The sequence below is a fragment of the Galleria mellonella genome, unplaced genomic scaffold, assembly GCF_026898425.1.
Source record: "Galleria mellonella isolate WM207_F2 unplaced genomic scaffold, CSIRO_AGI_GalMel_v1 utg37, whole genome shotgun sequence".
NCBI classification, from domain to species: Eukaryota; Metazoa; Arthropoda; class Insecta; order Lepidoptera; family Pyralidae; genus Galleria; species Galleria mellonella.
In genome coordinates, this window is record NW_026442087.1 from 3,102,044 (window position 1) to 3,118,841 (window position 16,798).

A 16,798-nucleotide genomic window follows, 5' to 3' on the forward strand; every position below is an offset into this window, starting at 1 on the left:
CTCCACTATATTATATAATGATTTTATTAAATTAACTATATCAGATTTACGCATATGCAAACAATTCCCTAACGCTATTACTAGGGTCGTGTGAATATCATATTTTTCATTTACTATATTTTTTATAATCTTATATATACCTGATCCCGGAAAACAATTATTTATTACTTGTTGCGAGAGGCAGTTCGATAATAAACTACCTAAATCCTTGCCAAATTCATCTGAATAAACAATTGTTCTCCTGATGGTTTCATGTACAGTGCTGCATTTATTTACTTTTGTACTGTTTCGTGTGGGTAAACATGAAACGTCTGGTTCCGTGACGGATGAGATATCAATGTTCAACTGATTATGGTGGGACGGTTGGATATAGTTATCAGACTCTGGTGAATTACAGTGACATCTATCCGTAAGAGAAACAAACCGCTCCATGTTGTAGTTACCTAATTTTATTAAATTATCCAACTGATCAGAATATTCATGTATTTCATTCTTAGCTGATTCGTATTTCAAAGATAAATTGGACAACGAGTTCTCTAATAGTTTAATTTTTTGTGATAATTCATCTATTTCTAAATCTTTGTTATATATTTTTTCTTTACAATTATTTAATTCTATTGATAAGTCAATTTTTTGCTTCCTAGTAATAATTGATTTTAAACACTTTTTATGACTTTTCACTAAATTTTCTGATTTTCGAATAAATTTATTTAATTTTACATATTTTTTTAACTTCTTACTACTATTAATAGGTACTTTATTAGGACTATAGGAGCTTGGTGTATTTGTCAAATCTATGGTCACAAGGGGCAGAGCAGATGTTTGATCACTAGTAGTATTTAACATTTCTGTATACAGATCCATGGTCTCGTTATAACTACTCAACCGCCTGTGATCCAACAAAGATTTATTTTGTGATTGAACTTCCTCAAGGTGCCGCTCTAGATGAGTGATTTTCTGCAATGCTGACTCATATGTGTCTCTGCACAGATCATATTTATTTACAATTTCTTGAAGTTTTTCTTTTTCGATATGTAGAACTTCAAAGTCTGTACTGATCTTCACTAGGTCATTCTTCAGAGCCACATATTTATCAGACATCAACTTAATTTCAATCTCACTTTCATCTCGTTCCTGTAATAAGGCCTTATTTAATTCATTGGATTTTTTTAACTCTAAGAGTGTCACCTTGAGCTTAGCATCAAGATCACATGCTCTGCGGGACATCATTTTTAATTATTATGTTAAATATCTACGAAACAAGACAACAATGAATATTATTCAATAGAAGAAATACAGTGTTGAAAGTGCGCTATTTCCCTTCAATAAAATAATACAATAAATAATTTAATAATAAATAAATAAATATTGTTAGTAAAAACTTTAAATACCAATACTGTTACAAAAAAAATAATTAATCTTATATATTACCACTACAGTAAATATGTCTTAATTTGTCATATGATATCTAGCAATGGCTATGGATTACTAATATTGTATTGTTATTTAATAAAATACATAAGTTTAGTTTCGCACAGCTATTTGGAATATATTATCAATATGATAATAAATAAATTTTATGAGCTGTAATTATTGCAATAATATTTTATGTTAGTGGGTAGTTTTTTTTTTTTTTTTCCTCTCAACAACAACAACCGATCTTCACTATCGAATATTTGACTTTAATATTATTGTTTATTTGTAAATGGATATAGTAATAGTGAAGTGTAATAACTGTATTTAATTATTAAAGGAGTCAATAGAAATCCAAGACTTCTATTGTAAATTACCAATACTTTGACAGTTGGCGGTCCCACAAATTTTGTAACGTAGATTTTTGTCACAAAGAAATCACAGATTTGCACACCAACAACAATCGACGTTACTTATGACCAAAACTCACTGATTATATACACTAGTATCGTTATTTCACAAGTAATAAATTAAAAACAATAAATAAATAAGAGCCAACTGACAAAGACTGTTATCGGCAGTGTTGCCAGAGAGAAAAAAAACTTGGGTACCTCTGTCCCATTCGTGTTTCAACCGTGAAGCAGTTGTGTTTGCATGGCTGTGTTTCGGTTTGAAGGGTGGAATATGGCGTGAATTTACTAGGTACAGAGGAATAACACCTGTGTCCTCAGGAATGTCAACGCATGGGGGGTATCATGGGCGAAACAGTGTACTCTGTTATGTCCATGGTACTACTTTTTTTTATGGGTGAAAATGGTATGGTAGCGCCGCCTGCGCTAACGGGATACGCTGGCGGAGCACTAGTGAAGGGTGATAGATGAGAATGAAAACAGGCCAGTTAGCCCATCGTGATGAATTCATCAGGAATTAACCATGATAGTTTCCAGGGGGAACCGCGAGGAGATCGACCTGGTTGGGTATATTGCTAACAATGGGATTCTCAGTCTCCATTACTAACAATCCCTTTCCCCCGTCCATGGTACTAATGTCATGGCCATTCTAAGTTGTATAAAAACAAAGGATCCTTCAAAGAAAATGTGAAAAGTTTTAATTAGCATAAACAACACACATAGAGTATTACAGGATTCTCGTAAACTCCTTATCAAAACTCTCTGCAATATTGGAAAGTATTTTCGGAAATCAGTTGAATGAATCGAGGAGGAAATTAGAAATCAAAGTTTGAATGCAGCAAATAAATTTTACTTTAAAAAAAACCGACTTTTGGTACAAAAATATTATAAATAAAACAAAATAATAATAAAAATAGGCGACATGCTAAAGAGAAAGCATATTAAAAGTACCTGTAACCGGAGCATGTGTATGAATAGATTGATGAATGTATTGGAAACGAAAGAGGTGTGTTTGGATCAGAGCATTTGGGCTTTCCATTGTTTCTGCCTACCCCAATGGAAGACTAGCATGTAAGATATATATGTACGTATATAATAATAAAACGTGAGTTAACAGGAACTAGTTATGTTTACGCAAACCCACCTTATAAATATGAAACGAATATTCATAAAGGAAATTTGAAGAATCCAGCAGAAATGGAAAATAACAGGCAAAGATGTTTTACATCATTATCGTTGCCGTAAAGCAATGAGCGACATTTGTTATCTCAAAAGAAAACATTTTATTATATCTTATATATATATATATATATATATATATATATATATATATGTATATATAAATAATCATGCTAGATAAATAAGAGTAATACAACATATATTTTTTTAATGGTAAAAGAATAATAAACCATTTTCAGTTGCATAAAAAACATTTAAAAAGTCTTATAATGTGATTTTTTTTTACAACTTAGAATGGCAAACAAGCTGACGGCCCACCTGATGGAAAGTGGTAACCGTCGCCTATAGACATGAGCAGTACCATTGATATAACAGAGTTTACTGTTTCGCCCATGATACCCCCCATGATTTGTCATTCCTGAGGACTCAGGTGTTATTCCTCTGTACCCTGTAAATTCACGTGTGAGAAATATTGTTTATTTACAACTATTAATGAATTTAAAGGTATGTTGTTAATGAAACAAAATGGAATGATAACAACGTCTGTGCTATCAGTATACGCTGAAGGGGCACCAGTGAGAGATGACAAATGCAAATGAAAGCAGGTCAATTAGCCCGTCCTGACGAATTCAACTAGAATTAACCACTGTGGCTTCCACAGGGACGGTATGGAGATCCACCTGATATTGAAAGAAAGAAAGAAACTTTATTTTACAAGAAATATACGATGACACCCACACAGGGGTTAAAAAAATCCATATATTAAGAATATAATTCTTAATAAAGAAGCAACACAAACAATATTTATAAAAAAAAAATATATAAAATTAAAAAAGAAAAATAAAACGATTCGTATTATAACAATTTCATCAAAAATGAGTGTGTGTGTGTGTGTGCGTGCGTCGCAATACCTGCAAAATGAGGCGCGTGCTCAGCATTATGCTGTAGTGTCAGGGACACTACAGCGCTGATTTTCAGCACGCGCCTCGCCAACCCGCGGGGTCCTAATAATAACAATAATGTTTGAATAACTTGACCAACACAGTGGTGTGCTTAAAGTGTGTTGTGTAAAAAATAAAAATAAAATAACTATACAAAATTTGTGGTGGGTATGTATTGAATGATAAATTGTGACGTTGTTAATGTTGAATAATAATAATCACACGAAAAACATGCTGCTGGTTATGGGGCCATTTGACCCCATCATTAACAATCCTCTTACTCCAATAAAACATCCTTGTATTTTGGTTTTATAAGTGGAAAATGGTATTAAAATTACAAGGCATAAAAGCTTAATCCTCACAAATAAAAACACATGAGAGATATCATGGTGGTTACACAAAGATTCTGTGGTATCCTTGGTGTGGTTTACTTTTATTTTTATTTTTTTTTTTATTTAAAAGGTAAATACAACAGGTTACATTCAATAACATTATAAACATTTATATAAAGATATTTAGATATAGTAGAAACTAGATTGAAACCCAGACAGGTGTACACCTGTCTGGGTCAAACAACATGGTTAAAGCAGTTGGCAAACAATGTTAAATTATAAATTATATAAAAAAGCATACGTGGTAAAATGGTAAAAGGTTTACGTTAATAGGCTAAAGATTTTTTAATAGATGACAATATATTGAACACAGTAACCCCGTCTGCGCTGTCGGTATACGCAGGCGGAATACCAGTGAGAGATGATAGATGAGGATTAAAGCTGACCAGTTAACTCATCTTGATGAATTTACAAGAATTAACCAACATGGGTTTCAGAAGGAGCCGCGTGGAATTCAACTGTTAGCGTATATTGCTAGCAACGTGGCTATTACTAACAATCCCTTCCCCCCATAGACGATGGTCATCACCTTCTTGCAGGTGAGCTAAAAATATACTATCGATTCGATCGGATTGTAAACTTTTATGTACTTGTTGATATCTTTACTAATCTTATAAATGTGAAAGGGAGTTTATTTGTTTGTTACCTTATAGCCCCTAAATGGCTTAACCAATCACTATAAAATTTATTATATACGTACCAGAGGGAGACTTTGTACAAAAGTCGATTGCTTGGGTACCTCTGTCCCATTCGTGTTTCAACCGTGAAGCAGCTGTGTTTGCACGGCTGTGTTTCGGTTTTAAGGGTGGGATATGGCGTGAATTTACTGGGTACAGAGGAATAACACCTGAGTCCTCAGGAATGGCAACGCATGGGAGGTATCATGGTCGAAACAGTATACTCTGTTATGTCCATGGTACTGCTTATGTCTATAAGCGACGGTTACCACTTTCCATCAGGTGGGCCGTCAGCTTGTTTGCCATTCTAAGTTGTATAAAACAAAAATAAAACAAATGAAACACTATATGGGATAAGGAAGAACATGGGTTACTTTTCATCTCAGTTAGTAAACATATCCCGATCATGCGGACAAAATTGGCAGTGAAGCTAGTCTCTATTAGTGCTAAATTAATTTATATAAAACATATATAAAAATGTGTAAATAATTGCAAATGATAATGTACGTACATAAGCTGATAAGCTGAAAGCATAACATAAAAAAAAATGATTGCTCCACCAATGTTATTTTACAAAGCTAGCTCTTACCTGTTAAATAAAATCTACATATTTATAAGCAAAAATCGTCGCTTATAAAAAAAAAAAGGCGAGCAATAGTAGCGCCGGTAAGAACAGCGAGCAAGTCCATGATGTTCATATAAATATTAATGCTCCACTCCACTTTAGTGCCCTTTGTACGTTGATAAAAAGGATTGAATTTTTCATAGAAAATACATTGTGGTTATTGTACGTACAATATACGTACGGTTCATAACTGTTACGGACGTCAAACGAACGTGTTTGTTTACAAGAACGAAGCCAGTTTCGTCACAATTGGCGTCGTTGCTTTTTATGCGTCCATCCGTCAAGTGTGATGGAAAGCGACCGCGTAAAATACTTTTTTTTTTTGGCATCGACTTGCATAAAATATTTACCAATGCAGAGGAATCACGTACGCTTTGCTAGCTTTTTTAAGTTAAGGGTCCTTGTACTACCTCTTATAAATTCGTATAATTATAAACGTTAAGCGTTGGAGTATTTAAAATTATTTGTCAGAGGGTAGAGGGTAGAGGGGAGAGTGACCCTTTTAAATGATGGGTATTAACTTTCAGACATTACTTGCTCCATTCTTGATCCAGGGGTGGGCATCAGGAAATTTTAAGGTGGGCACGGCCTCACTTTTAATACATTATGGCGAAGTGGGTTACGACTTAAATTCAAATTTTACAAGATTTACACTACAATTTGTTCCCCATTAAATCTGTGACGATGTAAATCTACTTGTGAATACGTAAATTTTCAAAAACTGTTAAAAAGTTTTGTGTTTAATCTAAAATTTTAAAATAAAATTTTATACTTCTAACTTTAAATATAACAGAATTCTTATAGAAGTTTTCATTCAAAAATTTCCAGAAATGCTGAAAAGTATTTTATTTATTTCTAATCAAAAGCCTGAATTTAAAGTTTCGTACTTCTATCATAATAGCTTCAATTATAATAAAACTGTCACACAAACTTTCATCCCATATTTCGTCCCTTTATGGTTAAATCTATAAAACCCGATAAAAATATTAATTTTTATTTGGAACCAACAGCCAAAATCTAAAATTTCACGTAACTTCTAAACGAAATTCCGTATAAACTTTCAACCCCGTTTTACTTCATTAGGGTTGAATGTTTAAAATTTATATCTTACTGTGCACCCACTATTAGTAGTCCATTTTGTTTGTTCACTTCGAACATCCACGTGTACAAAGTCGAATGTAAATATTTATCAATGAAATTGACTTAATCAATTAACTCTAGTAAACAAATTAAAGTGAGTGTACAAAATTAATTAACGTAATTCATTTGTGTTATATTAATTTCATTAATTAATTTAGAATTGTTCAACATTTAATTCACTTCGCCCAAATAATAATATCTTTTTCATTAATTAATTTAGAATTGTTCAACATTTAATTCACTTCGCCCAAATAATAATATCTTAAACAATATAAAATTTGAACTCGTTCTAACATATTTCAACTAATTAGAATTCACTGTAGCATAATCAACTAATACAGAGCTCGTGAAAATAAATGTATTTTAATTTACTTGTATTTTAATTAATTGTTAAGTAAGGCGTATTGTATTATATAATTTACATACTAACGATGCTTGAATTCATATTGTAGTAACAATTTCATTATGAATTTACTGTATTTATTTATTTAATACAAAAATCACACACACAGCTCTTAAAAAAAGCAACTTACACGCTAAGTCTTTTATAAATACAGCCAATAATGGATCAATTTATTGAAATATTTATTAATTTATTTTTGAATGACAAAGGCCTATTTACCTCTATACTGTGTAGTCCTGGTATAGTATAGGATACCTCTTCTTTTCCCGTGGGTTTCGTAAAAGGCGACCAAGTGAGGGCGAGGGATTGGCAGCAGCATCCTTCTTTAACCATCTCCAAAGCCTAGCTGCGGTTGCTAATCCGCATATATATATATATATATATATATATATATATATATATATATATATATATATGTATATATATTGGCAAGACTGTTTCTTTCTAGTAAATATTATTAAAATTTGTTAGAAATTTTGTATAATTTATTAAACATAAGAATATACAAAGCAAAAGGGTAGTGATTTCATCAAAAGATCATGATGGAGGGAAATAAATGAGACTTACTAAGTATATACAGAATAAGTTGTGAAATAAGTGCAGATTTCGCAAGTACTGCAAAGGTGAGAAAAAATAATACTACAGATGTTAATTTATTTTTGAACAAATAGAATGTGTTTTCAAAAAAAAAAAAAGATTGCTTTTTTATTATATTTGTATGAAACGGTCTGCAATATACATGTAGTAGTGCCTTCATTTTAATCGTTTCTTAAACAAAGTAACTTCATAGACAAAAGAAATTCTTAGCGGCTTCAGTAGCGACAAAAGTAGCTGGTAATTATATTATTCTTATTTTAAAATACGTCGATGAGCAATCAGATAGTTCGTGAATAAAAAATGTCGTAGATTTAAAGTATTTGAATTTAGAACGCAGAATAGCAAAAATTTGAATTAAGAACCGTCTTTGGAAGTTGCTTACGAAATATTACTTCAATTTTAATTCAATGTTCGAGCACTTTTTGAATAATCAATCAATTCTAATTAGAAATATTGAAAATTGTTTTTGACAATTGACAGATAATTCCGACGTTGTCACACTTCGGTAAGCTTAAATACGAACGCTGTTAAAGTCGTCGTTCCAGTAGTGAAATAGGGAGAGAGTTTCGCCCTATTGGTGTCGGATCCTTAAGCCACGTTGCCGACCCCTTGTCGCCCTTCGAACTTTAGATATCAGTTACAAATACAAATAGTTAACACTTGTATTTCTGCAGCCAAGCAACTATCCTTAGATGACTACGTTTCGGTTTAAGGGGTGAAATACGGTATTGGATTGTTCAGCCAAATAGCTACTGCTTTCTTTCTTTTCTCTTCTACCCAAAGGTTGTCTGATCTTGTCTACTTAAAAGGCCAGCAGCACGCCTGCAATTTCTATAATGCAGGTGCCTATAGGTAGGCGTAATCACTTACCATAAGATGAGCCGCATGCTCGTTTGTTGTAAAAAGAAAGTAAAAACGTGACGATTTTAAACAGCAATAAAACGCCAATTGACAATACCATCCATACTTTGTTGAAGCATTTGGACATTTTCATACCTATGTACCTAAGACTAACCATCGACTATAAGGGGGAAAGGGATTGTTAGTAATGAAGTTTGACAGCCCCATTGCTAGCAATATGCCTTATTAGGTCGACCTCCACGTCGTTCCCTCTGGAAACCATCGTGAACAATTCTTGTTGAATTCGTCACGATGGGCTAACTGACTTGCTTCATCATCACCTATCATCCTTCACTGGTGCCCCGCCGGTGTATACCGATAGCTCGGGTGGGGTTACCATTCCATTATCATCCATTAAAAAAAATCATCGGCTATAACTCCTTTACCCCCTATCCGTACCCGTAACATCAGAGAACTTGCAGGTACCCCCTGTCTTTTAGGAAAGAAAACGCTAGATTATAAGCCATAGAAACCATTATTAACAATATATCGTATTCGTATCAATATGACCTCAAGACAAAAGACAATAAAAGCTATTATGGCAGATTTTTTTTGATGGGTGAAAATGGAATGGTAACCCCGCCTGCGCTAACGGGATACGCTGGCGGAGCACCAGTGAAGGGTGATCGATGAGAATGAAGACAGGCCAGTTAGCCCATCATGATGAATTCATCAGGAATTAACCATGATAGTTTCCAGGGGGTACCGCGATGAGCTCGACCTGGTTGGGTATTGCTAGCAATGGGATTCTTAGTCTCCGTTACTAACAATCCCTTTCCCCCCTTGTGGCTGATTTTGGTAGAATCGTGACGGTAATGGACCAAATGATCTAACTTTATCCTCACCTATCATTTCTTACTAATATCTTGCCAATAGTGGTTTACGCTGGTAACGCCAAAGTTAACAAGCTTATCATTCCTTTAACATTATTTTAAACAATATTAAGTACTGATCATTGAAATGTAGTTACTCGGATTTTGTTATTAGTTAATAAAATAAACTTTCTCTGTCTACCCTGAATAAGACCTAGCATAATGATAGATGTATGTATAGATAATTGAATTACAGTATCTGCAACATACACCTATACAAGCAGGGCATCGTTCATCACACCGGGGCAATAAATAATCCCGGTCCTAATCGAATAAAACAGCAAAGGCGGGCCGATATCCCGTTTCTGTTCGTATAACCACATCAATTGTTCACCCGAGTGCTCCGCTAAACAAATTAATACCTAATTGCTTCACGAGAAGCACTCAAATACGGGATCCCAATCCCGGGATCCCGAGTTCTCAATCCAACAACCCAATTATAACCCGAAGCGTCCGACGAGCCTCGTAACAACCATTGCGCAAAGAGATTCTTTTTTTTTTAAAGATTCCATTTTTAAAAGGATTCCTTTTTTAAAGTGCTATTTTCTTTTGATTCAATTCCCCTCTCAGGCCAGTATCCGATTGAATATTCATCCCGTGAATCGGCAGCGGGGAGGTGAGAATCGGAATCCCACTGCTGAAATAACTCGATAACGTTCCGAATAATTGGAGGGTCGATTAGGTGTTATTATTTTTGGATTAGTGTATCCATTCGCATGTACACTCGCTCTCCGGTGATAAACGGATAAACGGGTGTATTGTATAATTCCTACTGATAGCATTTAATCCCGTGAAGCTTGTTAAGTACCGATTGAATATCAATCAGTATGATTTATGTAACGAAATCGCATTTATTGATTTATTGTCGCCGCTTCGTTTTAATATTCTGGTTTTGTTTGTTTGTATTTCCCTGGTTTTTTTTTTGTTTGTATTCTGTATTTATTTGAAACTTTTTGTTTGTTTATTGTTCAAAATTCTTTATCATCACATAGGAATTTGATATACAAAAGGAATATGCAGTAGGAGAAGTTTCTAATTAGTACTGTCAAATTAAGTTAGTTTTTAATTTCTCTGACAAATAGTTAAATAAATTTTATATTTTATTAATCATTAAAATAAAGTGAAAATATATACGTATTTAATATACAAAGATTTAATTTTTTATACATTAATTATATTAAAAAACATTAGTACAATATAGCATAATAATATTCCAATTATTGAGTAGTTATATTTAAAAAAAGAATAACTATAAAAAACTCCAAATTTTCGAAGTCGTCTGTTTTAAATAATATACAACTTAAAAAAAATATATAATTTTCTAACTTTCCTGCTATGTATGTTATTAAATCACGAAATAATACATATATTAATTATATTGTATATTGGAATGACAGCCACAATAGTATAAAGATAATCCATACAATCTGTTGTACTTAATTTTACTCTTCCGAAAATGTTATTAATTAAAAAAACAAAAACTTACCAACGGAATCCGTACATCGGAACAACACTGAAATTCCCAACACTATAAAATACATGTGCGCCCACATCACAAAGTCTCTCAAACTCATATCCGACCACAATTAATTGAATTAATTACACTGGCCAGTAACAAATTGCCATTTCAAATTATCATTTAACATTGCGACGATAGAATAAAGTTTCGAAATTCGAACGCGCGCCGTGCGAATTTCGAATATGGAACGGCTATAGGCTCGCTCGCGTTGCTGCGAACTACTCCTGGCATTACACGCCGAAGGCTGCTCGAGGAGCCGGCGACACGCGCATGCGTGCACCGTTCCCGTTCAGTGTTGTATGCAACCGTATTTCCTTTTATAAGCTCAAGCGTTCCCGTTTGAATTATTCTGTTTTCTTTTGACAGTTTTACTGCTACTGGCTTTTGACTTGAGTAATTGTCGACAGTTTTGGACCAGCCAGTGTACGAGATGGTTCGTTGTATTCGTTATGATAATAATATTTTATTGGCACGTTATGTATATCCGTTGCTGGCCCTTGTGGAATGAATGAAGATCTTGATCCATTATTATAGGTACTCATTAATTCAATCGCTCATTTTTCGAACCAAAATTTGTGTAACATTCAAATTGGTCGTCTAATGTCAGACTTTAATAAGACAGTTTTGAATATCAAACGAATTTATACCGTCTTCACAGCTTGATAAAATTTGAAACGACGATATCCTCAAAAGAACCAAAGTAACCGACATAGCCTTCGGAATATGTCGGTTACTTTGGCCTACTGCCACTTCAGCTTGCTTATTCTTCGGGATAAGCAATCTGAAGTGGCAGTGGGCTGGTCACATATTTCAAAGAATCGACAACCGATGAGGAAGAAAGATTCTTGAGTGGCGATCCCGTACAGACAAACGCAGTGTAGGAAGACACATTATTAGATGGAGTGACGACTTCAAATGCATTGCAGGGAGTCAGTGGATGCAGGTGGCCCAAGACTGTTCCTAGTGGCAGTCTATGGGGCAGGCCTATTTCCAGCAATGGACAAATGGCTGAAGTGGTGATGACAAGTGTTTCATATCTCTAGAAATGGCAGTTGTGCCAATGCGTGTAAGTGCCGTTAATTGTCTACTGTTGTACATAGCCTGTCTAAGGGGTTTTGCCAGTAATTACCTCGCTTGGCAGGCGGGTTGGCAACTGCAGTTTGGCTTTTACAGATGTTTTAATAGGAACGCCCATCCATCCACCATAAGCTCCCATAGTCGCCTCTTACGACACCCACAGGAAAAAAAGGGGTAGCCTATTCTATCCTGGGACCTAAACAGCTATAAGGAGCAGTGTACATTGATAAAAATTATCTTCGCGTATTCAGAGGTATTTAAAATGTTTGTGTCATAGACTCAAATAAAATAAATAAATAAATATATACGGACAAATCACACAGATTGAGCTAGCCCCAAAGTAAGTTCGAGACTTGTGTTATGGGATACTAACTCAACGGTACTATATTTATAATAGATACATATATAGATAAACATCCAAGACCCAGGACAATCAGGAAAAGATCGTTTTCCATCATGACCTGGCCGGGGATCGAACCCAGGGCCTCCACGTCGCAGGCAGGCGTGTTGACCGCTGCGCCACGGAGGACGACAAAGGGTTCTAAGTCACGGATTCAGAACGGACGTTTTCTGTTATTCCTGGAAGTTTGTTCAAATAATATATATAAAGGTTTGTGCATACGCGCGCGCGTCTTTGTCAGTGTAATGGATGAGATTTTGTGAGCATATTCTGAAGTGGTTTATGGAATTAATAACTGACAAATATAACATTGGGATTGGGTAGAGCGGTTTTGTCGGATTTCCTGTTCCGGCTGTTTTAATTAATGATATCTTTTTATGTCTTGAACAAATAATACAGACAGTCGTTTTGATTATGTGTCTACATAGATATTGTAGATAGATTGATAAAAAAAATTATTCGCAACAAATGAGATGCGATATGATAAGTGAGACAATTTGAATTAAAGTTTTAGTGTAAAAAATGAAAACAGGTCACATTATTGTAATAACGGGAAATTGATCTTGATGAAAATTCAATTCAATTCAATTCAATTCAATCATTTATTGCTATTTCATGTTGTAACAATATAGGTCTTAAGTTATTAAAAGTATAGAATCAACATGAAACCCTGGAAGGGCACAGCAATCACATTAATAAATATTAAATAAAGTACATAACTAAATTTTTACATTAATATTTCGTCGATTAACATAAAATAAATAAAACATTATTACATTGAAACAAATAGGTACAAATACAATTAAATTTTCTCATTGAAAATTGTGTTGTGAAATTATTTTTATTCACTGTGTAATCAACAGTGGTAAAGGATTATTAGTAATGCGGACTACCAATTTCATTGCATAACAATATACCCTGTCAGGTCGACCACCACGTGGTTACCCCTGGAAACCATCATGTTGAATTCCAGGTGTATTCATCACGATGGACTAACTGACCTGTTCTCATCTCACCTATCATCATTTGCCGGTGCCCCGCCAGCGTATATCGTTAGCGTAAGCAGGAACACCACTCCATTATCATCTATTAAAAAAAAAATTGCAGTTGCCAATCTGCCTGCCAAACGTGGCTACTACTGGCCAAATCCTCCAAAGGGGAGGCTTATATTCAGCAGTGGACAGTTAAAGGCTGATATGCTGGTAATGATCCAATATAGTACTGGTGTGAAATTAAACAAATTTACAAGCAAGCATCACCCAAAATCCCATTACTTCTACCACATTTACATTCGCATTAGCATTGTTAGCTCGCATTGCGTTCAGCTAACTAAATATAATCAATCAAGCCTTTACAGTTTCAATGGCAGAAATTCTGCGAGGCCAGTAAAATTATTGCATGAACAAGGTTGTACTCATATATATAGGTATATACCGGGCTGCAGTGACAAATTTTTAACGTTATTTTTTTTTTTACCTAATGTAACCTAACTTATCGGGGGGAAAGGATTGTTAGCAATGAAGTTTGACAGCCCCATTGCTAGCAATATGCCCTATCAGGTCGACCTTTACATGGTTTTCCCTGGAAACCATCGTGAACAATTTTTGTCGAATTCGTCACGATGGGCTAACTGACCTGCTTCATCCTAACCTATCATCCTTCACTGGTGCCCCGCCGGTGTATACCGTTAGCGCGGGTAGGGTTACCATTCCATTATCACCTATAAAAAAACCTAACTTATCGTTATACTGACCTACTTTCCCACTGCTGGGCATGATTCTCTTATCATTAGACAATAACTGGCTGTTACTAGGTAGCATCCTGATAGCTTGATATGGGCCTTAAGTATTTATATTAATATTTGATTTCAATGAAAAATACCTTTTACTACTATTATTTATCTATTATTATAGAAACATTTTATTATTATATAAGCCTAGAATATAAGCCTCCCCCTTGAGGAGCTTTGCCAACAGTTGCCATCCTTGGCAAGCGGATTGGCAATCGCAGTTAGGCCTTAAAGATGTTTTATGAGGGATGCTGCTGCTCATGCCTTCATCATAAGCTCCTTTATTCGCCTTTTACGTTACCTACGGGAAAGGAAGGTGTAGCCTATTCTATACCTGGATCACACGACTATTACTTATCATTACTTATAGAAAAGGATCTATACTAGAAATGTTAATATTTATGATAAGGTCTAAAATGTGTACATTTGTAGAAGAAATAGTCGTCGATTGGATCTGAAAGATTAGCAAGCCAGTGAACTGGCCACCATGTTTATAAAGCTATTACTCATGGTGAACTAAGGTTCCCAAGTAACCATTATGTACAAGAAAAGATTAATAATAATAATAATGGATCTTTTTTAAATAAAAATATTATAATATTTTTATTTAAGAAAAATACAGTTTCATAAAGTACAATTTACAATTTTTACAATTTATAATCAACGAGAAAAATATTTGCATTGCCATCAGTCATCAGCGTGGTTACCTATTCAGTATACTTTATTTAAAAAAAAAAATAAGAAAAACTATGTGAAAAAGTGAGTACGTGTGCGTGCGTGAGTGCGTGCGTGCGTGCGAGAGAACGTGTGTGCGTGCGTGCGTTCGTGCGTACGTGCTTGCGCGCGCGTGTGTCTGTTGTGTATGAGTGAGTGCGTGCCTGCATGCTTATACATGCGTGCAAGCTTGTGCATGTGCATAAGTAGGTACGTGCTTATATATATATGTGCACAGTCAGGATTAGGGTTTCTTAAAATTCTCAGTTTCCTCATAATTTAATGAAAGTAAATAAATTATTACAAGTCTATTAGCCTGTGATGAAGTGTTATTCTTTATTTGGCATTCTTGTTACTAAACTTAACTGATTTAATATTATTATAAAAACGAAATGTTGCAAAGATGTTTGTCAGTCAATAAGCGATTGGATTGATGATGGATACATATGTATGGGACATCGGAAATTTTCAAGCGACCACTCTGTCAATAAATATGTAAATGCAGCTCGATGCGTCAGACTCGCCGTTGCTGTATATCATACATTCTACGGAACGTCGGGAATTTATTTTTGTATATATTATTTATGGTTAATGTATAAATTAATTTTTTTTAAATAAATACATTCAATAATAATTAACTTTCTTTTTCTTTTCATTTAAGAGTTTCTTCTTGTCGGTGCAACTAATTCATGCATCTTCTTCCAGCCAGTTCTATCCCAGACCATTTCCTTGACCTCCCTATACGACATGACACCTAGTGTTTCTTTTATCTGTCCCATGTAGTTATTCCTCGGTTAACTTTAATGAACTTTAATAATGAAATCAATAATATTTTAAAATGTCATTCTAGACTTCATTTGCATGCATTTTGAGTGCATTTTTTTTTTATTCTATTATGTTAAATAAATAGAAATTTCTATTGAAAAGTATAGGCCATCGATAAAAACTGTATTTACCATATCTGGTAATTTTAAAAGTGTTTAATGCAAAACTATAACCAAATATTTTTTGCCGCAGTAAATAAAAGAAAGTATGACAATTAGAATTAGTTTTTATGTAGGTCCAACTGAGGTCATTTATCTCCGTTTATGTTTGTATAAATGACCAAAGTTGATGCAAAATTAACCACTTAAATTGGACTAGAACTGGGCATGCCAGTCAAAAGTTTAAAACGATATGGGCTAAAGCAACCATTAAATAGCTCTTAAGTGTTAAACAAAATCTTTATTATTTATAATTTATTGTACACAAAAAAAAATTCATATAATTTATATTAAATATGGAGGGAAGGGATTGTTAGTAATGAGGAGGTTTGCTCCCACTGCTGACAATATACCGTATCAGGTCGACCTCCAGGCGGTTTCCCCTGTATGTATATATATATATATATATATATATATATATATATATATATATATATATATATATATATATATATATATATATATATATATATATATATATATATATATATATATATAGTCGTTTCTATTAAGATATATATATATATATATATATATATATATATATATATATATATATATATATATATATATATATATATATATACTACTTTTTGCTACTTTGATTTAACTAATATACATAAGAATAAAGAGAAATAACCACGTGGAGGTCGACCTGACAGGGTAATATTGCTAGTAATGGGGCTATTTGACACCATTACTAACAATCCCTTTCCCCCCACTAATAGAACTTCTATCAACGAATAACTGGTTCTCCTCTTTCAGGT

General features: G+C 33.9%; 1 protein-coding gene across 1 annotated transcript in view; it reads right to left on the reverse strand.

The window, feature by feature from the left end:
- The window catches only part of LOC113515656 (protein amalgam-like), a 97,312-nt gene extending 86,027 nt beyond the window's left edge, over window positions 1-11,285 (reverse strand). The window contains exon 1 of the mRNA XM_026899916.3: window positions 11,036-11,285. Within this exon, the coding sequence (XP_026755717.2) occupies window positions 11,036-11,123 (88 nt within the window). The 5' untranslated portion in view covers window positions 11,124-11,285. The remainder of the gene's footprint in view (window positions 1-11,035) is intronic.
- Between the last annotated feature and the right edge of the window lie 5,513 nt (window positions 11,286-16,798).